The 25,818-nt window shown below is 40.4% G+C and overlaps 1 protein-coding gene across 4 annotated transcripts in view; it reads left to right on the forward strand.

The window, feature by feature from the left end:
• The first annotated feature begins 3,201 nt into the window (after positions 1 to 3,201).
• The window catches only part of SCFD2 (sec1 family domain containing 2), a 434,949-nt gene continuing 412,332 nt past the window's right edge, over positions 3,202 to 25,818 (forward strand). For 2 of the 4 annotated variants that reach the window (XM_026016506.2, XM_026016507.2), the window contains exons 1-2: positions 3,208 to 4,153; positions 20,950 to 21,118. In XM_026016506.2, coding sequence (XP_025872291.1) covers positions 3,319 to 4,153; positions 20,950 to 21,118 — 1,004 coding nt within the window. In that variant the 5' untranslated portion in view covers positions 3,208 to 3,318. Of the gene's footprint in view, positions 4,154 to 20,949; positions 21,119 to 25,818 lie in introns of all 4 variants that reach the window. The other 2 variants (XM_072748999.1, XM_026016505.2) reach the window with 2 other exon arrangements.

Raw genomic sequence — 25,818 nt, forward strand, 5'->3', positions numbered from 1 at the left:
TGTCCATGATAGTCAACCTATGGAAAAAGCCCAAATGTCCATCGACAGATGAGTGGATAAAGAAGATATGGTACAGATATACAATGGAATATTACTCAGCCTTCAAAAAATGAAATCTTGGGATCCCTGGGTGGTGCAGCGGTTTAGTGCCTGCCTTTGGCCCAGGGCGCGATCCTGGAGACCTGGGATCGAATCCCACGTCGGGCTCCCGGTGCATGGAGCCTGCTTCCCCCTCTGCCTGTGTCTCTGCTTCTCTCTGTGTCTCTCATGAATAAATAAAATAAAATCTTTAAAAAAAATGAAATCTTGCCATTTGCCATGACATGGATAGAACTGGAGGGCATTTTGCTTAGTGAGATAAGTCAATCAAAGAAAGACAATTATCATATGATCTCATATGTGGAATTTAAGAAACAAAACAGAGGATTTTAAGGGAAGAGAGGAAAAAATAAAACAAGATGTAATCAGGGAGACAAACCATAAGAGAATCTTCTTAATCATAGGAAACAAACTGAGGGGTGCTGGAGGGCAGGGGATGGGGGGATGGGGTAACTGGGTGATAGACATTATGGAGGGACTGTGATGTAAGGATCACTGGGTATTGCATAAGACTGATGAATCACTGACCTCTACCTCTGAAACCAATAACACATTATATGTTAATTCACTGGATTTAAATTTTTAAAAATGTCCTAACTGAACTCAGTACATTTATTCCCAATTCGCTTTTCTTCCCGTTTTCTGAATCTCAAGGACAGCCACTTACCAGTCATCCAGGCAGAAAACAGGGTATGAATCAGAAATTCTCTCTCTGCCTCATTCTTTTTGTCAATCCAGTCATCAGGCTTTTGGGCTCCATCTTCTTAACATCTCTTTTTTTAAAAAAATTTTTTTTTATTTATTATTTATGATGGTCGCACAGAGAGAGAGAGAGAGGCAGAGACATAGGCAGAGGGAGAAGCAGGCTCCATGCACCGGGAGCCCGATGTGGGACTCGATCCCGGGTCTCCAGGATCGCGCCCTGGGCCAAAGGCAGGTGCCAAATCGCTGCGCCACCCAGGGATCCCTTAACATCTCTTTATATACCCCAAGCTCTCCAGCCCCTCTGTGGGTGTCCTTATCTGTTCTCACTCTGAGTTGTTGATGTGACTGCTTTCTAAATACTCTCCCTCTCCTAAATCTTACTCATTTAAGCCACTTTTCCATTTTAATATGTTTTCCCCTAAAACTCCTAATATGAAATTATATTCACTCCTAACAATACCTTAACTATACTCCATTGGGTGCTACTTTAGAATAAAAAGTTAGACTCACTCTGATCTGGTCCCTATTTTCTAGTTACTAGCTTGTCTCAGTTTGGGCCTCTCTTCGTACAATACACTCCAGCTATACTAAACTGTAGTTCCAGAGAACATGTTGTATGTCTCTACACCTTTGTCCATGCTGCACTCTCTGCTTGAGCTGCCAGGAATGCTCCTCCTCATCCTGTCCACCTGATGAACACCTGGTTTTCTTTGAAGACTACTCAAAACTCAGTCTCATATGAAACTTCTTCTGACCACTTCCCTTTTTCCTTCACTCAGTTGCTTCTGTAACATTGTATTACACTTGCTTTCTTTACATGTGTGGGTCCCTTATCTCAGATCCCTTTGAAGGCAAGACTACGCCTTATTTCTATTTATATTCTTAATGCCAAACACAGTGTCTGCAGTATTGTACATGTTCATTAAAAGTTAGTTAAGTATATCATTTATTATATGGATATAAATTGAAGATTTATTAAAAAAATAAATTGAAGGGATCCCTGGGTGGCTCAGCGGTTTAGCGCTGCCATCAGCCGGGGGTGTGATCCTGGAGCCCCAGGATTGAGTCCCATGTTGGGCTCCCTGCATGGAGCCTGCTTCTCCCTCTGCTTCTCTCTGCCTCTCTCTGCCTCTCTCTGTGTGTCTCTCATGAATAAATAAATAAAATCTTAAAAAAATAAATTGACGATTTATTGATCATTTAGTCAACATTTATTGAATACTTGTGTATTTTCTTTATTTTTTTAATATATTTTTATTTATGATAGTCACACAGAGAGAGAGAGAGAGGCAGAGACATAGGCAGAAGCAGGCTCCATGCACTGGGAGCCCGACGTAGGACTCGATCCCGGGTCTCCAGGATTGCGCCCTGGGCCAAAGGCAGGCGCCAAACCGCTGCGCCACCCAGGGATCCCACTTGTGTATTTTCTAGTGTTGGAGTGACTATGCCTCTAGTGCACAATCTTGTTGGAAAACAGGTATGTTAAAACTTACCTCATGATATGGCAAGTACTTAGCAGAGGGGAAAATTCTTCGTGGATCAGGGAATTTATTAACCATTGTGTCCTTGGAGCCTAGGTCAGGGATTATACTTAATAAGTGCTTAATAAGTAGTGGTTGAATTGAATTCAACCTGTGAAACATTCTGGGTTCAACCTGTTGACTTAATTGTGCAGGTATATAATGTTCCAGGCAGGGAGTAGGTGGAGAGAAATTGAGAAATCATGAAAGATTTTGGTGCTATTATAAGGAATCTGGCTGTATCCTGTAGGCAATTGGGCCAGGAGAGGCTTTTAAGCAGGAAAATGGTAGGGCCCCCATAGTTCATTAGGAAGAAAACTGAATTGGAGGGAGAAGAGATGCAAAACTGGGAAATGATGGGGGGGGGGGGAGGTCATTGCTATTGTCCAGTTGAGTGATGATGGTGGATTAAGCCAGTGATGGGCGAGGATGGATGGGCCCAAGGGGCTGGATTCCAGCATTTTTGATTCAGATCAAGATTTAGTGCCAGTAAGACGAGGGAAGGAGGATGGAGAAAGTGAAAACGAGGCCAGTAGGTTTTTCATGAGGCTCGAGCTCTATAACATACATAGGAGACAACGATCCAGAAACTACAAAACACCACACTTGTTTTTTTTTCATCCTCTCTGGTGTCTCTTAGTTTAGATGGGCAAAGCGACTTTTAGGGTGCAAGGAAAATGCCAAACTTCGCGTTAGCTTTTTTTTTTTTTTTTTTCCTGAGATTTCCCAAGACACGGGGAGGGCCGACCGGAGCCAGGAGGGACAGGAAAGGGAGGAGAGCAGCGGGCGCGCGGGCGGTTCACAGACCATTCCCCACGACCCCGGAGCCCCGCCCACCGCCTCTCCTCGCCGGCCAATCACGCTCCGCCGCGTCATCAGCGCGCGCCGACCCGGGCCGAGCCCGAGCCGCACCACGTGTACCGTGTTGACTGTCAAAGCGTCCAGGAGCCCGGTTCCCGGAAGCGGTGAGTCCCGACGCTGCGAGCCCCGAACCATGAGCGCCCCGGGCGTGCTGTCGTTCACCCAGCAAGGCTGGGAGCAGGTGCTGGCCAAAGTGAAACGCGCGCTCGTCTACCTGGACGCCGCCTGCGCCGAGAGCCTGCACTGGGGCTGCGGAGCGTCGCGGCTGCTGGAGGCGGTGGGAGGCCCGGCGTGTCACCTGCGGGAGTTCGAGCCCGCGGCCGTGGGCGGGGGCGCCGAGCAGCCCAAGGCCGTGTTCGTGCTGAGCTGCCTGCTGAAGGGCCGGACCGTGGAGACCCTCCGGGAGATCGTCGGCCGCAGTCGCTTCCAGTACTGCGTGGTGGTCACCGCGGTGAGCCACGCTGCCCACCTCACCGCTAATCACGTGCCGGCGGCTGCAGCGGCCGAGCTGGAGGGGCAGCCGGTGTTCGAGCAGCTGGAGGAGAAGCTGTGTGAGTGGATGGGCAACATGAACTACACGGCCGAGGTGCTGCACGTCCCGCTGTGGCTCGCCCCCGTGGCGCCCCACCTTGCCTTGACCCCGGCCTTTGCTTCCCTCTTCCCGCTACTGCCCCGGGATGTGCATCTCCTCAACAGGGCTCGTCCAGACAAGAGGAGGCTAGGAAGCCTGAGCGAGGTGGATGCCGCCGCCCTGCCCCGCGAGCTGCTTCTGCAGATCAGGTGCCTGGTGTCAGGCCTCAGTTCTCTGTGTGAACATTTGGGGGTGCGGGAGGAGTGTTTTGCTGTAGGTTCCCTCAGCCGGATCATCGCTGCAGATCTGGCTAGTTACGCCCCTGCCAAGAACAGGAGGAAGACCGCCGCGGGCAGGGCCTCAGTGGTCTTTGTGGACAGGACTCTGGATCTCACGGGTAAGTGGGGCTGCTGTAGGTCTTCCGAACCTCTCCCCAGGGTGCTGGCACTTTCACTGATTCAGCATTTATTCTATCTTTTAAAATATATATTTTTTATTTTTTATTTATTCATGATAGACGACAGAGAGAGAGAGAGAGAGAGAGAGAGAGAGGCAGAGACACAGGCAGAGGAAGAAGCAGGCTCCATGCAGGGAGCCCAACGCAGGACTCGATCCCGGGACTGCAGGAAAGGCAGGCGCTAAACCGCTGAGCCACCCAGGGATCCCCTCAGCATTTATTCTATTTATTCTATTGACCTCTTGCTCTATGTCGGGCTGAGGATACAGAGATGAACTAGACGGACACAATCCAGATCGCACAGAGTTTTCCATCTAGGGGGGAATACAGGAGAGCAAATCAGCAATTACAGTCAAATTGTTAAATGCATCTTTAACATGCATGTTTTGTTTCACAACTACATCTAACCAAAGATACTGGGGAAAATTATGCTGACATTGAGGAGAACTGTACACCGGGGAACCTTTTAGAAATGTGCAGTCGCCAAGACTCACAGCAATCCTCCATAAGAAGGCTCTGATTTGTTGGAGAGAGTTGTTTATGGGTGAACCAGTGGAAGGAAAACCGTGCAACAATACATGAAATTATTGTAGGTAGTTTAGTTTTAGGTTTCTTTATTTTAATTTTATTTATTCATGAAAGACACACGGAGAGACACAGGCAGAGGGAGAAGCAGGCTCCATGCAGGGAGCCCAACGCAGGACTCGATCCCCAGTCTCCAGGATCACGCCCTGGGCCGACGGCAGGTGCTAAACCACTGAGCCCCCCGGGCTGCCCAGTTTTAGGTTTCTTTAAGTGAGTGTTAATAAATAAACTTGAAGTATTACCAGAAATTGAGATTAAATCCAATTGTAGAAAATATTTTCAAATGTTCATTGATTTATTCTTAGCTGTTACTCTATTGAGGATTAGATAGGTGATGTCAAATTTTAATAACGATCAGTTATTTATGTGCATAGAAAACAAGGGTAACCCTGAAAATAGGTGAACAGAAAACACTTTCTGATAGTGACATGTGCATATTTTCAAAGGTCACATTTATTGTTCCCTAATTAGGTAGATACAGTGTTGCTAGCAGTATGGTTTGGCCACACCCATATTCAGGGGTCATGGTCAGGAAACTGATCTTAGTAAATATTCTCCTTAGTAGGTCAGGAAAAAAGTGGAATGAAGTCACAAAAACCACAATAGCTGTATTTGAGTTTTTGACTTTATAAGACTAAGTTTTAGATCATAAAATAGAAAGTAAGCTAAGTGGTAATACTGTGATGTAAGCTTAATGATGTGACCATAAAAATAGTCCGTCATTGTGATTTAAGTACAAGTAAAAATAATAACATCTCAGAACTCTTAGAGGACTAAAAAGCACCGGAGGAGTTTATGCTTGCTGAATTTTTGAGTGTGCGGCATATACTGTTTCTACTTCTACTTTCTTAGGCCCCAAATATGACATTGTTTCATAATTAATCAAGGTCACATAGTGTTGTGCCCCTCCTCCACCCCTCTGATTTCGGCTGGGCAGACTTTAACGTCCCTGCCCTCCAGCATCATGGTAACAGCTCTTGTAAGTCTTAGGCATGCTTTCCTTGTATATGACTCTTGAAAATATAAGCCATCAGAAAACTTTCATATCTTCCTATCACCAAATTACCCAGCCTTTGTACATCTGTACCACATATTTTCCTTTCCTTCCTTTGTATTAAAGAAGAGATGTACTGTCCCTGCTACTATCAAATGCCAACTTCTTCACTTTTGCAGACAAGGTCCTCTCCCTTTTCACTTGTCTCATAGATTTACTTTTGTCACATACCCTCCCTTGTTTCTAGATCTTCATTGGAAAAAATCTTTTTTACTGGATTTTCCTGGTCAGCATACAAACAGAATGTAACATCTCCTCTCTTAACACCTCATGCTCCTCCAACTTGTTCTTTTTTTTTTTTTTTTTGCTCCATTTTACAACAAACTTGAAAGAGTTGTCCATACTTGCTCTCTGTACAGCAATTTCCTCTTTCAGGATCACGAATGGCCTCCATGTTGCCAAATCCAATGTTCAGTTATCAGGATTCACTTTACTCAATCTCAAAGCAGCATTTGATACAGCAGAGTAGAGGATGCAAATAATTAAAAATAATAAAAAATATTAAAAGATGCACAAAAGATACACAGATAAATCCAGTTTCTTGTGTAACCCCATCAGAATGTAAATCTGACATGTCATTTGCTTGCTCACAGTCCTCCCACAGCCTTCCATCGTACCTACTGTCAAATCCAAATTCCTTACCATTGTTTTCAAGGCCATATATGACCTGCCTATGTGTACCTTTCCTACCTCATCTTCCACTAATCTCCCCTCACACGTTATTTTCCCACCACACTGGCCACCTCACCAAATATGTCCCAGCCTCAGAGTCTTTGGTGTTCTGCAGCTCAGCTTGGAACGTTCTTCCTTCAGGTATCTACACGGCTTTCTTGTTCACTTCCTTTAAATCTGTGCTCAGATTTTTGCTTCTCAGACAAGCCTTCCGGGACCTCCTTTAGCTACTCTGTAACCCTCATTGGGAGTCGTTTGTTCCTGGGGTCCTAGTAGTTTATAAGTTGAAGTCTTTTTAATGGATACCTTTTGAATAATCACTCAAACTATATTCCAGATGAGCAGATTAATGATTCATTTGTGTCACAGTTGTTTCAACATAGTGCCATGTTAGTAATATTCAGGGCTGATTTGGTACATAGCTGTGTTGTAAAACCTACTTTTTAATCATTAAAATTCTTCTGTACTAATGAGTAAAAGGAAATTACTTATTGGGCCCACAAGCCACTGAATACTGTTGCTTAGTGGAGAAGAGGAGAGTGCTGGTGTGGACACAGCTGGTCCTCCAGAGTTGCTAAAGGTACTGAGGCAGCGAGGGAGGTTGTGATGATTGTGGAGATGTGGCATTTGTTCTCTCCTCCAAGGTGGTAGGGAGGTAGGTGTGTTGGTGGCTTATTATTGTCTTGGGTGCTCTCTGTCTTTGGTCTAGACTCTGGTGACCAGGAACATACCTGATCAAAAAAAAAAAAAAAAACTCACTGTTTTTTCTGATATGTCTTTTTTGTAACAAGCATAAGGAGCTGTGAGTCATAACAATAAGTTTGATGGAGAAATTGTTATAAGAGTTTGGTGTGGAGTCTTACGACAAACTGTGACTTAGATTAGTGCATTGTTTAGCCAGTGATACTGCAGCATACAAAAGATTGCACCAACAATTTCTAAAAATTAAAAGCTGATTTGAAAATTATTGGAAAGACTCGAATGGTTTGAATTTCAATTTAAATTACTTGACAGAAGTTTTAATATAGAGATCAAAGGGAAATACATTTTTTAGATTTTGATTTAGGTGTTCATTTCCGTAAACATATATTAACTTTTACTATTAGTTGTTAAGTATTTTGGAAAACATCCTTGATATTTACCACTAGAAGGTTTGTAGGCTTATATGTCTTCTAGATGTAAAATTACCACTACCAAAAATAACCTCCAATAATTCGTAGATATCCAACATTCTTAACATCCTGCTTATAGTACAGACAAGTTTCTTTCTCATCTTTTTGTCATTATCTTTGCTGAAAGTAACATTAATTTGTCTAATAAGTTGGTTTATTATTTTCAGTAAATATTTATTGAAGGCCTACTGTGTGCCAAGCATTGATACAGGTTTAGGGAAACAGTGATGAACAAGATAGACTATTTCCTTGCTCTCCTGAAACAGTTGATAAGCTCTCAACACCTAAAAATATAGGAAGTTTGTTGTAATTATGTGAGAAGTAAATAGTCGCTGATGTCTGTTTGCAGTGATATTGGTTTACGTGTCCCAACCACTCAGAAGCTTGTGTCTCTGCAGAGTGCATCAGGCATGTTTGCACAGGAGATTTAAGTACAACATTCTTTTTTTTTTTTTTTAGATTTTATTTATTTATTCATGAGAGACACAGGCAGAGAGAGAAGTAGGCTCCATGCAGGGAGCCCAATGCGGGACTTGATCCCAGGACTCCAGGATTACGTCCTGGGCCAAAAGGCAGGCACTAAATCGTTGAGCCACCCAGGGATCCCCTAAGTACAACATTCTGTGGACTGTTCTGGCTGCTGATTTGTTTCAGGGGAGAATTAAAAAGGTAGATGTGATTTATTAATCTTTCAAAGGTTTGAGTCTGGTTTCCTTTCCATTCTTTTTTGGCTCTTAGGATTGACTAGAATGCTTCAAGTTCAAAATCAAAAGATAGGGGGATGTCTGGGTGGGTCAATGAGCGTCTGCCTTCAGCTCAGTGCGCGATCCTGGAGCCCTAGGATCGAGTTCTGCATTGGTCTCCCCATAGGGAGCCTGGTTCTCCCTCTGCCTATATCTCTGCCTCTCTCTTATTCTCATGAATAAATATATAAAAATTTAAAAAATTCAAAAGATAGAAGGTGGCAGTAACTCTGGGAATTTAATTTCCTCCCCTGGTTCCATTCTGAATTTTAGTTTCATGTAAACTTTTAAGTCAAATCCATTCAATTAAAGATTAACTTTCAGTGCAAAGGGTAATTCGTATTCCTGAGATTATGATACACTGATGCATTTATATTTGCTTTAAGGTATGTATATGATTTGTTAAAGTACTGAAATTCGAGACTATTACTAGCTAATATATGAGAGCATATTACTTTTCTTAGCCATCACCATATCTAAGCTTTTTTAATTTTCAAAATTGTTCTGTGAGGTAGTATGATTATCCCCATTTTACAGATGAAACAGAGAAATTGAGGAATTAAGTAACTTGCCCAAAATCATGCAGCTAGTAAGTGGTAGTCAGGATTTGAATGTTGGCAGCTTACTCCAAAGCCTATGTTCATGACACATCTCATATATGTTACTATAGAAAAATGTTTGAGAAGCCTTGTCCTGGACAGTATAGATGCTGCTGCTAGGTTGTCCAGAAGCTAGCAGCTTTAAAGACTAAACACAGTTGTTGGGCCCTGGTGCTGCTCTAGTGTTCAGAAAACTGACTTATTCTTCCCTCAATCTGATTTTCCACCCCCAAAAAGTTATCAACTAATATCTTTATCTTAGTGTTCAGTGGATACTGTTTAAAATAAACGTAAGTGTTGAGAAATGATTGAGAAGCGTTTCAAGGTTCTGATTAGATGGCTAGTGTTAGATCCAGACTAGTATAGTTTCAAGTCCTGGCTTAATTACTTAGTTGCTGTTTGATCTTCATTGAACCTTTTTTTTTTTTAATATTTTATTTATTCATAAGACACAAGGAGAGAGAGGCAGAGACATAGGCAGGGGGAGAAGCAGGCTCCCTTTGGGGAGCCTGATGAGGGATTTGATCCTGGGGTCCCAGGATCACGACCTGAGCCAAAGGCAGACACTCATGCACTGAGCCACTCAAAGGTAGATGCCTTTGCATTGAGCCTTTTGAGGGTTTTCTCATTTGTGAACAGGGTTAGATAATGACCTTAAATTACTGTTGGAAGGATACAAAATCATTCATTCATTCATTGAATATATAACTAATACAGTGGGTAAGATTAAAGAGTGACAGAGTTTCCATTTTAGTTGGGGAAGGCCTTTCTGAGGATGTGACATTTTAGCAGAGATGGAAAGAAGAGAGGAAGCAGGCCATAAAGCTGTCTTGGTGTAGAACATACAGTCCGAGTGGCAGGTGCAAAGGATTTGAGGTGGGAATATGTTTGACAGGTTCGAGGAACAGTAGGAGGCCGGTGTGGGTCCCTTCAGCTTGCCTTGGGAGGAGATGAAGTTGCAGAGATAGGCAGAGGCCATGTACCATAGGGCAAAGTAAGGACTATATAAAAGCCAAAGTATGATCAGAACTTTGGGGAATTCTGAGCTGTGATGCTACATGATCAGACTTCTGTTACATGGAATCCTACATGGAAGGAGGCAGAGGATTGAGGTAGATCCTCAATGTATGGTAGCTGCAACTACTATTTAGGTTGGGTAACAAGCATGACTGGTTAGTTACGAAGTCTTAGCTCTGTCTCTTTCTAGTCATAAGTCCTTGAGCCACTGTCTGACATATAGGTCTCAGTCTTGTGATCTATAAAATCAAGATACCCAACAGGGTTGTTGAGAAGATAATATAAGTTAACACAGCTAGCTCCTAAAACAGTGCCTGGTATATAGTGAGCACCGGAAAATAAATGTTTCTTAATTAATCAATGGTATGCATTTGAAATTACTTAAGTTTTATTACTTCAAATATGTTTCTAAGATTAAGAGCGTACATACGAGAGTGATTTGCCGTACACATAACCTAGAAGAATCCTTTTACCTGACCCCTTACCTGCCACTAAAGGAAATGAGAGTTGGTTAGAATTAACCATTTGTCAGGAACTCTGTTCTGTCATACGTGAGAAAAAAAATAAGCAGCAGAATAAGTGAGATTCCTCTTAACTGGTCCTGCAAGATAGCTCCATGTTTTGGTTACCTGGGGAAGGTGTGAAGAATGATGCAGATGATACCTATAATCGATAAATGGTTGTTTGTTTGTTTGTTTATTTATTTATTTATTTATTTATTTCGATAAATGTTTATTGAGCGACTTTCACGTGCAGGTTCTGTGCTAGGTGATAGTGACATAAAGCTTCCCTACTCACGTCCTGGGGATGGGAAGCCTTGGCTCAGCTGAAGCTGATTAAAAATGTAGACTCTCAGGCCTCTTTGCAGACTTGAAATCAGAACCTGTACTTTAACAACATCTCTAGGTGATTTAAATGAATAATAAAGTTTGAGAAGCGCTGATGTAAAGAGCAGTCAAGGCTCTTGTCCATCAGGAACTCAGAGTTAAATGAAGCACAAAGTTCAGCAAATTAGAGTATGAATGATAAATGCCTTCATAGGGTTTAGGTACAAAATTCTCCTTTAAGGGGTGGCCGTTACTAGACCAGTGGTTCTCAACCCGGTTTCACATTTGCACCACTCCAGAAAGCCTGGTTCTTAAAAATGGGTCTGGGCAGAGACTAGTATCAGCATTCTTTTAAAAGGTCCCCACATGTGCAAAAATGTAAAAAGGAGCATAGGTTGTTCTGGGAATTCCTTTTAGATCATTTTTTTAAATTAGGGTTTAAGGTGCATAAAGGTTGGGATGAAATAGGGATTGGCAAGGGATGAGGAAGGGTGATGGAGATAATGAGGAAGGAAGTTGGGGCCATGTTTCAAAAGCCTTAAATTTCATGCTCAGTGAGGAGTCATAACAAATTTTTAGGCAGGCGAACTGCATGCACACATTTCCTGTAGAATGAGTTCTCTGGTGGGTAATGTGGTGGATAGATTTATTGATTCCAAAGTGGGAACTGAGAGATGAGTCAGACTCTGATGGGCTGGGTTTGTTGCTGTTGTTTTACTTCCTCCCCCCCCCCCCCCCGCAGTCTAGTTTATTAAAGCATAATTTACATATAGTAACATTTATCATTTTTAGCACAAAATTTTGTCAAACAACATATAGTTGTGACACCAAAACCCATAATCAAGACATTGTGGAGATCAATCAGAAGGCTATTATAATATCTAGGTGGGAAATGATGTGAGTTTAAAACTTTTGATGCAAGCTGGAACAGCCACTCTGGAAAATGGTATGGAAGTTCCTCAAGAAGTTAAAAATAGAACTACCTTATGACCCAGTAATCACACTACTAGGTATTTACCACAATGGTACAAATGTAGTGATCTGAAGGGGCACCTGCACCCCAGTGTTCATAGCAACAGTGTTCACAATAGCCAAACTGTGGAAAGAGCCCAGATGTCCATCGAGAGATGAATGGATAAAGAAAATGTGGTAGATATATACAATGGAATATTACTCAGCCATCAGAAAGGATGAATACTTCGCATTTACATGGACATGGGTGGAACTGGAGGATATTATACTGAGTGAAGAATGCTGATTGTATTTTGATAGGAATTGCATTAAATTTGTGGATTGCTTTGGGTAGTACAGGTACTTTACCAATAATTGTTCTTCCAATCCATAAACATGAAATGTTTTTCCATTTCTTTGTGTCTTCTTCAATTTCCTTTGCAAGTGTTCTGTAGTTTTCAGAGTATAGATCTTTTACCTCTTTGATTAGTTTTACAACTAGATATCTTATGATTTTTGGTAGAATTGTAAATGGGATTGATTTCTTGACTTCTCTTTCTGCTGCTTCATTATTAGTGTATACGAATGCAGCAGGCTTCTGTACATTGATTTTGTATCCCGCGGCTTCGCCGAATTAGCAAAATTAGCAATTTTTTTGGTGAAGTCTTTTGGCTTTTCTACAGCGTATCACATCATTTGCAGATAGTGAAGTTTGACTTCTTTCTTGGTGATTTGGATGCATTTTATTTCTTTTTGTTATCTGATTGATGAAGCTAGGACTTCCAGTACTGTGTTAAGTACTAATGAGAGTGGACATCCCTGTCTTATTCCTGATTGTAGAGAAAAAGCTCTCGGTTTTTCCCCATTGAGGATAATATTAGTATGGGTCTTTTTTATATGGCCTTTACGATGTTGAGGTATGTGCCCTCTATCCCTACTTTGTTGAGGGATTTGAATGGATGCTGTATTTTGTCAAATGCTTTTTCTGTGTCTATTGAGAGGATCATATGGTTCTTGTCCTTTCTTTTATTAACGTGATGCATCACATTGATTGATTTGTAAATTTTGAACCACTCCTGCAACCCAGGAATAAATCCCACTTGATTGTGGTGAATATAATTCTTTTAATGTATTGTTGGATTCCATTTGTTACTTTGTTGAGTATTTTTGCATCCATGTTCATCAAGGATATTGGCTTGTAATTGTCTTGTTTAGTAGGGTCTTTGTCTGGTTTTGAAATCAAGGTAATGCTGGCCTCATAGAATGAGTTTGGAAGTTTTCCTTCCATTTCTATTTTTTGGAACTGTTTGAGAAGAATAGGTATTAACTTTTCTTTAAATGTCTGATAGAATTCCCCTGGGAAGCCATCTGGGCTGGACTTTTGTTTGTTGGGAAATTTTTGATTACTGATTCAATTTTTTTGCTGGTTATGGGTAATGTTCAAATTTTCTATTTCTTCCTGTTTCAGTTTTGGCAATTTGTAAGTTTCTAAGAATTTACCTATTTTTTTCAGATGCCCAGATTATTTGTTGGCATATAATTTTTCATAATATTCTCCAGTAATTGTTTGTATTTCTGTGGTGCTGGTTGTGATCTCTCCTCTTTCATTCATGACTTTATTTGTTTAGGTCCTTTCTCTTTTATTTTTGATAAGTCTGGGGAAGGGTTAATACGTTTTATTAATTCTTTCAAAGAATCAGCTCTTAGTTTCATTGAGCTGTTCTATTGTTTTTTGCTTGTTTCTATATCATTTCTTTCTCTCTTTCTTTTTTTTTCTTTTAAAGATTTTGTTTATTTATTCATGATAGAGAGAGAGAGAGAGAGGCAGAGACATAGGCAGAGGGAGAGGCAGGTTCCATGCTAGGAGCCCTATGTGGGACTCAATCCTGGGACTGCAGGACCCTGCCCTGGGCCAAAGGTAGGCGCTAAACTGCTGAGCCACCCAGGGATCCCCTATATCATTTATTTCTGCTGTAATCTTTATTATTTCTCTTCTTATGGTGGTGTTTGCCTTTATTTGTTGTTCCTTTTTTATCCCTTCTTGTGTAAGATTAGGCTGTGTATTTGAGACTTTTCTTGATTCTTGAGATAGGCCTGTATTACTATACACTTCCTTCTTAGGACTGCCTTTGCTGCATCCCAAAGGTTTTGGGCTGTCATGTTTTCATTTTCATTTGCTTCTATATATTTTTTTTTAAATTTCTTCTTTAATTTCCTGGTTAACCCATTCATTCTTCAGTAGGATATTCTTTAACTCCATCTATTTGTGGTCTTTCCAATTTTTTTTTCATGGTTGACATCAAGTTTCATAGTGTTGTGGTCTAAGAGTACGTGTGGTATAATCTCAATCTTTTTGTACTTGTTGAGGCCTGATTTGTGACCCAGAATCATCAACTCTGATCAACTCTGAGTATGTGATCTACTCTGCAGATTGTTCCATGTATACTCGAAAAGAATGTATGTTCTGGTGCTTTAGAATGAAATGTTCTGTGTATATCTGTTAGATCCATTTGGTTCAGTGTGTCATTCAAAGCCATTATTTCCTTGTTGATCTTCTGCTTAGATGATCTGTCTGTTGCTGTAAGTGAAGTGCTAAAGTCCCCTACTATTGTTGTATTATTACCAAATATATATTTATATATTTGAGGTATAGATTAGTTCTTGTTGGATAGACTCTATAATTATGATATAGTGTCCTTTTTCATCTCTTGTAACAGTCTTTGGTTTAAAATCTGGTTTTTCTGGTATAACTATGGCTACTCTTTCTTTTGATGTATGTTAGCATGATAGATGATTCTCCATCTTCTAACTTTCAATCTACAGGTGTGTTTAGGTCTAAAATGAGCCTCTTGTAGGCAGCATATTGATGGGTCTTTTTTTTTTTTTTAATCCATTCTGATACCCTATGTCTTTAGATTGGAGCATTTAGTCCATTTACATTCAGAGTGATTATTAATAGATCTGAATTTAGTGCCATTGTTACCTGTAAAGTTGATGATTCTGGTGTTCTTTGTTCCTTTTTCTGGTCTTTGTTGCTTTTGTTTTTTCTTTCCCATTCAAAGAGTACCCTTTGATATTTTTTACAGGGCTAGTTTAGTGGTCATGAACGCCTTTAGTTTTTGTCTGGGAAACTCTTTATTTTTCCTTCTATTCTGAATGATAGCCTTGCTGGATAGAGTATTCTTGGTTGCACATTTTTCCCATTCAGCACATTGAATATATCATGTCACTGCCTTCTGGCCTGCCAAGTTCTGTGGAAAGAACTGCTGTTAACCTGATTCATATTCCCTTGTAGGTCAAGGACATTTTTCCCTTGCTGTTTTCAGGATTTTTCTTTGTGTATTTTGTAAGTTTTAATAAGATATATCTTGGTGTTGGCTGGCCTTTGTTGATTCTTATGGGAGTTCTCTTTTGCCTCTTGGATTTTGATGTCTATTTCCTTCCCCAAATTAGGGAAGTTTTCAGCTATAATTTGCTCAAATTAACCTTCTACCCCCTTTCCCTTGCTTCTCCTTCTGGGACTCTTATGATATGAATGTTGTTATGCTTTATGGAGTCACTGAGTTCCCTAAGTCTACATTCGTGAAGCAATACTTTTTCCTTTCCCTCTTGTTTTCAGCTTCATTGTATTTCATAATTTTATCTTCTGTAATACTGATTTGTTCCTCTACTTCGTACATCCATGTTGTCATTATATCTAGTCAGTTTTGCATCTTGGTTATAGCATTTTTTGTTTCAGCCTGCCTAGTTTTTAATTTTTTAAAAATCTCTACAGTAAGGGATTCTCTAGTGTCTTTTATGTTTTTTTCAAGCCCAGCTAGCATCCTTGTGATTGTTGTTTTAAAATCTGTTTTTAATTATATATGTTTTGATTAGATCCCTGGCCATGACCTCTTCTTGTTCTTTCTTTTGGGGTGAAGTCCTCCATCTTATCACTTTCTCTGGGTCAGTGTGAGAGTGTGTGTGTGTGTGTGTCTGTGTGTGTGTGTTAGGAAAGCCTGTTATAGTTCCTGTTCCTGAGAGTAATGGCTATATTAAGAGGAGGTCCTTCACTGTCCAGGGCTTGGTGCTTCAGGAAACTTTTTAAAAAAATTTTATTTATTTATTCGTGAGACACACAGAGAGAGGGAGAGAGAGGCAGAGACACAGGCAGAGGGAGAAGCAGGCTCCATGCAGGGAACCCGTCAAGGGACTTGATCCCGGGTCTCCAGGATCACGCCCTGGGCCGAAGGCAGGCGCCAAATCGCTGAGCCACCCAGGGATCCCCAGGAAGTGTTTCAAATGTATACTCTGCTGTTGTGTTTTGATTGCCTTTACCCTCAGGTCAGTCCTCTGAAGAGTTTCTCCTTGCCTGCAGTGGGGAGTGTTTGGACCTTGTCCTGTGTGTGGCATTTTAACCAGGTGTGCTTTGATCTGTTTGTTAAAATAAGCCTGATCCTATTTCTACTAGAGCTCAAGCTCTAGCACCCTGTCATCAGTGGACTTGGTTTGTGCAGGGGGTTTATGCTGGCCTTCTGGGGATGGGCATGCTCCGCTGGTTCTCAGGCTGACTTGCCCTAGTAAAGATGCACCTGCAGAGCGCAGGAGGTGTGGGACCTGGTGTCAGTGGCTCCAGCCTCCACTGGGCACACTGTGTTGCTCACTGAGGTCTGTCAGTGCTGATGGGGGTGGAGGAGATGCACAACTCTCTCCCCGAGCAGGGAGTTCACGCCCACCGTTATTCAAGAAGCCCTCACGAGAGAGCAAATAATCTCCCCTCTTATGCCCTTGGCTTCTGTCAGTTACCTGACTTTATCCTACCTGTGTCTGGGCTATCTGTCTGCTAGGCAGCACTCCTGTGTTTTATTTCAGGCATGTTGCTGGATTTCCAAACTCCAAATTTTAGAGACCCACTGCTGTGTGGCCCTGGGCTGATCTTCTGAGGGAAGGTCTTGCCATGCTGCGGGTAGTGCTGGTTTGTCCCAGGAAAAGCAGTCACATGATCACACAGGGGCTCAGAGTTTATGGTAAAGTGCAGCAAAAAGCCTGCACTAAGCTTTGCTGTCTTCAGGAAGTGTTTCTGATTCTGTGCTACTAAACGGGGCAGGTGTTTGGCACCTGCGAGCTCTTTTTTCCCCTGAGAAGTCATGCTACCTCTCCCAAATGGCTCCAAGAAGAGAAACATTCTCTTTCAGTGCGACCCAGGGGATCCTCAAAGCACATTGTCTGCTCCCACGTGGCCTCTGCCCTCCTTCCCCATGGGAGCACCGTGATGCCCACCAGCCTCCACTTGGCAGTGGCTCCGACTGCTTAAACTTCAGACTTTGAGCTCTACTGCTTGTAAAAACTTGTGATAATCGGTTGCTCTAGTTTTCTCAGTCAGTGGTTTTGGGGAAGTATTTCTTCTGTGCAATCTCCTGCACAATGCTTTCTATTTCTCTCTCTTGCTCTTGCTCTCTCTTCACTTCATGATCAAGGATCCCTCCTCTCCATAGCACCCATGAGTCTTTTCTCTCCGGAATCACATCTCTGTAACTCGTATCTTCTACATTGTGACTTTTCTCCCTCCAGTCCTGCAGTTTGTTCTCTCAGCATTCTGATCAATTTCTTGGGTGTTTGAATGATTTGGGTCCCCTACTGCTCTGCCATCTTAACTCCTATCCTTTTTTCATATATATATATATATATATATATATATATATATATATATATATATATATATATAATATTTTAGTTCCAGTATACTTACTATATGATATTGAGGGCTCCAAGATTCTTGCTGCTCATGTTATTCTATGTGAGTAGGGGCAAGTGAAGATTTTACCTGCCTTATGATAATACTAGCATATACGTTCACATATAAGCCACAAAGTAATGGAGGATTGGTGTTTTTCTCATGCTGTTAACAAGTTTAGCTCTTGAAGTAATTGACTTAGGATTTCAAATCTTGAGGTTCAAAGATATTTAAGTGTCATTTGGACCAACTCTGAGTTTTAGCTTGGTAAAATAGCACCACATTTAATGAATTTATGTCAGATCACATGATGAACTAGTGGAGGACAGGACCACTAGGACCCATGTCTCCAGTTTCCTTTTCCTATACCCCTCTTGGAAAAGATGACATTGGGAAATAAACCATTCTCTGGCCATACTAGACCACATTGCTGTTGGCCAAAATAACTGAGTTCTGGTTGACTCCCACTCTTGAATCTCCAAATATTTTAAAATTTCTGTAATAAAGGAAAAATTAAGCTCTCTGAAAATTTGACTGTGATACAAATTTCAGCATTTTATTCATTTCATAAAATAATCTGAAGTTATGAAATTGAGAGACCCAGAATTCTTAGTCTATGTTTGAGTCATATAAATGGCACTAATTAATTTAAAAATGAATATTAAACCTTTTACCCTTTAAAAAAAAACCCTCTAAAGCCAGAGATAGGAGAAACTGTATTCAGAAGAGCAAGACACTTAGTTGAAAGCCCATACCTGCTTTATCTGTCATTATCAAACATGTTAACTATACATACCCTTTTGATTAAATCTAAGAAGTTGAATAATTGTGTTCATGAAAATTTAGCATTTTGTTAATTCTTTGATACAGTAATAGAAACAGTTCCTGATGGAATGTTAAATTATTTTTCCAGTTAGGTAAGTCTCATATACTCCTTCTAGAAGATATTGGGAGAAAATGAAGTTTTTGTAGAATTTATATCAACCAAAATATCCTACTATCCAAAGATAACCCTTATTAAAATGTTGGGATATTTGTGTGTGTGTGTGTGTGTGTGTAACATTTTTTATTCCTATTACAATAGGAATGTTTGTTCATCATAGAGAGTTTAGAGGCTATAAATAATTAGAAGAAAATGAAAACCACAATTTGAGAACTGCTTCAATAAATATACCATAATGAGAAAAAAATTATTAATCTACCTTTGAATATTTAGGTTATTAGTACATAATATTTTAAGCATATGAAGAATACTTTGGATATGTAGAAATAGTTCTCAGGTTTTAAACCTGATAAGAAAAAATAAGTATGCTGCATTTTGACTTCTAATATTTGGAGAGTTTCAGGATTGGAATAATCAACAATTTGCAGAGGGTTTAATGAACTTAAGAAGGACCCCTGATTTTGGCACAGGGGGAGGAGTGAGAAGCAGCCAGACTATAGGGGCTGAAGAAGTTAGGGAAGAATGGTAGCACATATAGACCACTTGTGTGTACCATGTGTCAACAAATAGCAGTCGAAAAATGAGAATAGCTTGGAGCAGGGTTCTGATTTTAGGTACCAAGTTCAAAGAAACATTATTTTGGTGATGAGTGGATATTTATGAACATTTTTAGTGAGTGATGAGAGAACTGATGGAGAAATAAATTCATGATGCTATGAGGTAATCCTAGTATCTCCATTCCAGGCTTAGTTTAAAGATATAGTTCACTTAGGGACTTCTGACCCACATTTGGATCCTAGGACACTTATAGTCACTAGGCTTTCATTCAGCAAGTATTTAAAGAGCTGCTCGTTAAGTCTGAGTGCCGAGGAGACAACCGTAAACCTTAGACAGCAGAACTAAGATGTGGTTCCTTCCAGGCCTAATAAATAAATCTTCTACTGGTGGTATGAGAACTCTTTCCTCTTTACCATTAGAAGTCATCTTGGGTCTATCTTAAGTCACTTTCATGGGCCCTGATTTTGTTGTTGTTGTTGTTGTTGTTAATAGTGTGGTTTTGGTGATTTCTGCCTTTTGAGTTTGAATTCTTGCTCTGTACTTACAAGTTATCTAATCCTGAGTAAGTTACTTAAACTGAATCTTCTACTCTGTAAATAAGCATAATAATACCTATTTAGAGCTGTGAGAATTACGTGGATAATAAATGTACAGTATGAACCTTAATACCTGGTTTCAATAAAATGTTGGTTATTGTGGTGGTGGTGGTGGTGGTGACAAGGATTCCTTGGGTGCCTGATTTGGTGCTTTCTACTTAGTTCTGTCCAGTTAATGTGATATGGCAAAAACGAGAGATAGACATCAGGAAACAAAAGGTTGATTGATTTGGAGTGGATGGGATCAGAACAAGATGCACCAAGTCCCATCCTTTGTTGGAAAGAGGTCTCCCAAGCGAGTGATGGTTTTTGGAAAGATAACATGGTTTCATGGAAAAAATATTACACTGTCACTAGTCTTGAATTTCAGTTCGAGGTCCTAAGTCATTTGTTATTAAAAGAGTTAATACATGTGAAGTACCTAGAACAGTGCCTGTTATGCAGAAAGTACTCCGTTAATGTTTCTGTTGTTACAAACTGTTATTCATTCATTCATTTGTTCGTTCATTCATTCATTTATTTTTCCCATAATCTAACAAATATTTAGTGAGAGCCTACTAGCTGCCAAGCTGCCTACTAGATGTGCTGAGTACAGGGTGAATTAAATGAACAGTTGCTATTTTGAAGATAAGATTCTAGCAGAGGAGAGATCTGCTATTCTTGGTCAGGTCTCTAAGCCCTTCTGGGTCTTAATGTCTTCATCAGTAAAATAAAGTTTGGCTGTAAAATCTTACAATAGGATCATCTGATGACACTATTTTCCTGACTGAATATATGCTAATTACCTATTTATATATTAAAATTTATTGATACCTACCATGTATAGGTACTGTGCTAGGTGATAGGAATATAGTACTAACCAGAGCAGACACTGCATATGCCTTCATGGAGCATTAAGTTCAATGCACAAGGTACAGACTGGTTGACTAGGTAATCGTGAGCTTGATTAGTGTTAAAGAGAGAAAAATGTGGGGATCCCTGGGTTACTCGGGTGGCTCAGTGGTTTAGTGCTGCCTTCAGCCCAGGGCATGATCCTGGAGACCCCGGATCGAGTCCCACGTCGGGCTCCCTGCGTGGAGCCTGCTTCTCCCTCTGCCTGTGTCTCTGCTTCTCTCTCTCTCTCTCTGTGTGTCTCTCATGAATAAATAAAAGAGGGAAAAATGCTTGGCTTGTGTTACAGATTTATGTAACAGAAACAATATATATATACATATATTACTTTTGATAGAAGGGCCATTATAAAACATTAATCTGTATTTTTTCCCTCCCATTTTGTGAATTTATATTTTCTTGTCTGCTTAAACAGGAGCAGCTGGGCATCATGGAGACAACTTGGTAGAGAAGATTATTTCAGTGCTTCCCCAGCTTCCAGGCCACACCAACGATGTGATGGTTAACATGGTGGAACTTACGGCACTCCAGAATGAGGAGAAAAATCAGAGTATGATTGCACCAGGCTGTCTTGCGCAATCCAGGTAAGATATACAGCTTTTTTCTTTTTTCTGTCTCATCCTTTTCCCTCTTCCCTTTCCTTTTTCTTTGAGGCCAACTGTTTCTGTAAGGAAGGAAATGTTGAAGAGTTGGTGTGGTTGAGAAATTCACAGTGGACAACATTTAGAAAAGAAGCATCTTTCCCTGCTAACTTTGAAATAACTATATCCATTAAACAACAATAAGCCAAAAAAGTATGGAGGTGTCATTTATAGAAGTGTCATTTTGATGTAACATAAGTTTGTTTTGAGAATTGGTTAAGTGAGTCAATTTATATGTCTCCATCCCACACATGGTTTCACATGGAATCGAGTCCAGGCTTACTCAATTTCTTTTTCCCAGTGGGCTTTTTCACATGATTAAATAATTGCCCACAAAGCTATGAAACAGTGCCATGTTTCTGCATGTAAACAATATGCTCTGGGACATCAATGAGAGAAGTTTTTATTTCTGCGTGTATGTTTCACATGCTTAGAGAAGTCAGTAAAAGAAGATGATATACTTTATGTTTATGCAGAGTTTCAACAATAGAACATTTCTCCAGAGACATGACAATAAGCTAATAATAGTTACCTCCTCTACTTTGTCCTTCATCAATAATTCTTTTTTTTTAAGATTTTATTTATTTATTCATGAGAGATACAGAGAGAGAGGGGGAGAGAGAGAGAGAGAGAGAGAGAGAGACAGAGACACAGACAGAGGGAGAAACAGGCCCCATGCAGGGAGCCCAATGTGGGACTTGATCCCAGGACTCTGGGATCACGCCACGGGCTGAAGGCAGGCGCCAAACCGTTGAGCCACCCAGGGATCCCCCTTTCATCAATAATTCTTATGAGAAAAAAAAGTATTAGAAGGTGAAAAAGTATCTATTTCCCTTATCTCTCTGTTGTTAGTTTTTAAACAAAACAGGACTTTGTGTATTATACTTCCAAATCTAACTGGTAACAGATATATTTGGAATTTCCTATCATATCTGGAATTGATTTTCAGCTCTTAAAGTTTTCAGATCTTTTTTTTTTTTTTTAAAGGTAGTTTATACCATTTATTGAGTGCCTGGAGTGTATGGGCCAGCGTGGGATGAAAATGGGAAGTTCTATACCCTGTCTTTTCTGTATACGTATGCACACAATAAAATCATAGGCCATGAGCTCACTTTAGTAGCACATATACTAAAACATAGTCCTGTGGGCTTGTAGCTATACAAATTTGAAAGTTAATTGTGACTAGAAACATTTTTAGCTGTTCAGAGGGCCATTCAAAAGTTACTTATCAAGGATTTACCATGAGTCTTCTCTGGAGTAAGTGATATGAAGGACATAGGAAAATATCAAGTATCATTTCTGCCTTCAGCAACGACTTTTCTTGTTTGGGCAGTGCTTTGTACACACTGTTCAATGAAAAAAACAACAGAAATTACATGAACTCAAGACTCAAGTATCTGTCACAGATTATAAATCCTACAAAGTATCAGATCAACAAGGTCTCTGTAGATCAATGTAGTCCTTGTGGAAGTGTTGATGCTTTACTTGATTATGTCTTGAAGAGAAAGAGAAGGCCTAACATGAACATAGGTATGGAAACAAGAATGGTCAGGGCCTGATATGATGGGGTGTGAGGAAGAAAGACAGCCTCGCTGAACCACCAGTGCTATCATCACATTTCTTAGAACTTAACCACATGCCAAGCGTACTTCCAGGTACTTTATATTTGGGAAGTCATTTAAATTTTCTGATAACCTAATGTGGCAGGTGTAGTGTTTCCCCCACTTACCAGTAAGGAAACTGAGCCAAAGAGACTTTAAGTAGCATGGTTAGCAGGAAGTAGAGCTAGGACTTGAGCCCAGAACGTTAGGCTGCAGAGCTACATTCTTGATTTCTGTGCTATATATGCAAAGGCCAGATAGGAGGTAGGCTCATGAGTAGATTTAAAGAGACAGAGACAAAGAATGAAGTTACTTGATGATTTAATTTTGAGAGTCCTATTCATTCAACATAGCAGTTACATTGACAACATCAATCAATTTTGGCCAATTTCAGCAAAAAGGAACTTATTAAAGGAATTGGATAGCTAACACAATCAAGGGAAGAAATTTTTTCTCTTTCTCTCTTTTTTTTTTTTTTTTTTGAGTAAGCACTCTGAATCAGATTTCTGGAACACAGTTCCAGGGGTATAAAAATTAGGAATATGTTGATATCAGAAAGGCTGAATTTTGATGGTTTTCTGTCACGAGTCATTCTGTTTATACTTCAGATTCCAAGGGAAAATGTGAGATTGGCCTCTCTTGGGCCTCGTGCCCACCCTCTGCCCAATGGGGAGTGGGAGCAGTTCCTACTGATTGAGAATTGTGCCAAGATTGTATGGGATGGTGGAGATGTCTACTCCTTAAAGGAAAACAGAAACATTTATCAAAAGAAGGGGGGGAAGGGCTGCTGGACAGGCAGATGCCCTTTAATAATAATGGGAGACACTTGTATAGGACTTACCTTGTAACAGGCATTGTTTTGATCATATTATACATGGTGGCTTATTTAATTGCACCTCTCTGTGAGGTGGGTTCTAGTACCATCCCCTTTTATAGAAGAGGAAGGAGATTGACATGCCTATTGTGCCACACACACACACACAAGTGAACCCCATCAGTCTGGCTCTAATGTCAGTGCTTACCATTACTCTGTGCTGTCTCCTCAGAAGCCTCAGATAATTACCAAAAAACCAAGTGAGCACCCCAGAGAAGTTTGCAAGAAGAGAGAAGTGTTGAATCCAGCATTAATGAGCAGGGAGGAAGAAAATTCTAACAAGTGTAGAAAGACAAATGTAAAGAATCTCTTAGAATCTACAAGTTATATTGCGATGATGACTAATTTATTTAACCTTGACTTTTCAGCACTCATTCTACCATAAGCTTAGTCCAAGGCTTGAACCAAACCAACCTTAGAATCTCATTTCCCTTGCCATTGGTAACTTTAGAAATGAGAAGGTGACAAGAAAGTCTTTTTAGGGCTCCTTGATCAGGTTTCTTTGCTTCTGAAGAGACTCAAGAAAGAGACATGCTTTCCGCTCTTCCTCATCCTCCTCCCCAACGTGCAGGACTCTGATGTAGGTCTTGAAACTGCCGAGGCAGTCTGCTTACAACCTGAAGTTGAAGCTGACACATGGAAGGTGGCATGGCCACAGGTGCCACAGAGGAGAGCAATGATGGGATACTGTGTCTAGGCCTCATATTATGTAGGAGAGAACAGTTCCTTATTGTTTAAGCCAAATGAAGTCTCTGTTTTCTATTACTTGCAACCAAAGACATCCTAACTTATATATTTTTTGTACCTTATTATTTCATATATAAAACGAGGGCATTTGCCTAAATGACTTCTAAGGCTCTTGTTTTTTTTTAATATTTATTTATTTATTCATGATATATATATATATATATATAGAGAGAGAGAGAGAGGCAGAAACACAGGCAGAGGGAGAAGCAGGCTCCATGCCAGGAGCCCGACGTGGGACTCGATCCCGGGACTCCAGGATCGCGCCCTGGGCCAAAAGCAGGTGCTAAACCGCTGAGCCACCCAGGGATCCCCTCTTGGTTTTTAAAATAAAAATTCTTCCTGAGTCCTTGCTGTAACTCAGCTCTGCTTCTGAGTATCTACAACTAAATTCATTCATATATATATCATATATATATATATACGTATATAATATATATACATATATATGCATATATTATACACACACACACACACACACACACACACACACCCCAGACTTTATTTTCATCAGGTGCCTTTTTCTTTCATTTAACTGTGAGTGAGTATTGTCATGGAATATGAGCTTTGAGAGCCATCCAGGTGTGAGGGTGTGGTCATAAATGTCAAAGGCAGTGATGAGTTCTAGAAGGATCTGAATAAAGAAGAAAACTCTCATGAGAGCAAGTTTGGTGACACAGTAGGACTAGGAATCAGATTGCAGAAGGTAAAGAGATAAGTGGTGAAAAAGTGACAAGCAAATAAAGGTTTCAAGCAATAAAGAGAAAAATTAGGAAGTTTCTTTATAATTGCTTATAATGCTGAGAGAATTGTGCTAATCAATTTCTCTGGAAAAGAGGAATTGAAATAGATTACAGCTTTTGTAGTATAAACTATACTTCCATCAGGGTAATAACCACTACTACCTCCTACACCACTCCTAAACTTCTCAGGGAAAGGAGTGTAAGAATAAAAAAGTTAGTACTAAAATGAAAACAGATGGGTCCTTGGCACTAAACAATGTGCCTGCTGGGATAATCTTTAGAAAGCAAGTCTCTAACTATGATATAATCTTTGATAACCAAAATTTACTGCTAATAGAATTTTTACAAAAGACTGTTTATAATCCTAGCAATTAAAGTTACTGCCCATGCAAATGAGAAATTGATAACTTAAATGCATCATAACTTGGCTTTCAGTCCTTGTCCATTGGCCCCTGGATTACCTGGAATCTTTTGTTCAAGAAGGAGGCAGAACCTTTACTGTTCTTATGTTTCCTTCTGTTGAAGTGGGTTTCTATTCTCTGCCCCAGCTCCACTCTCCCTGACCACTCTTTTAGTTCCTCAAGTATCCTGCACCTAATGCCCCAGCTGCATTTGCTACATCTGGCTTGCTGCCCCTTGGCTCTGGCTTAACTCAGCACCCACTTTGCTGTTAGTTCTGCT

The sequence above is a fragment of the Vulpes vulpes genome, chromosome 2, assembly GCF_048418805.1.
Source record: "Vulpes vulpes isolate BD-2025 chromosome 2, VulVul3, whole genome shotgun sequence".
Classification (NCBI taxonomy): domain Eukaryota; kingdom Metazoa; phylum Chordata; class Mammalia; order Carnivora; family Canidae; genus Vulpes; species Vulpes vulpes.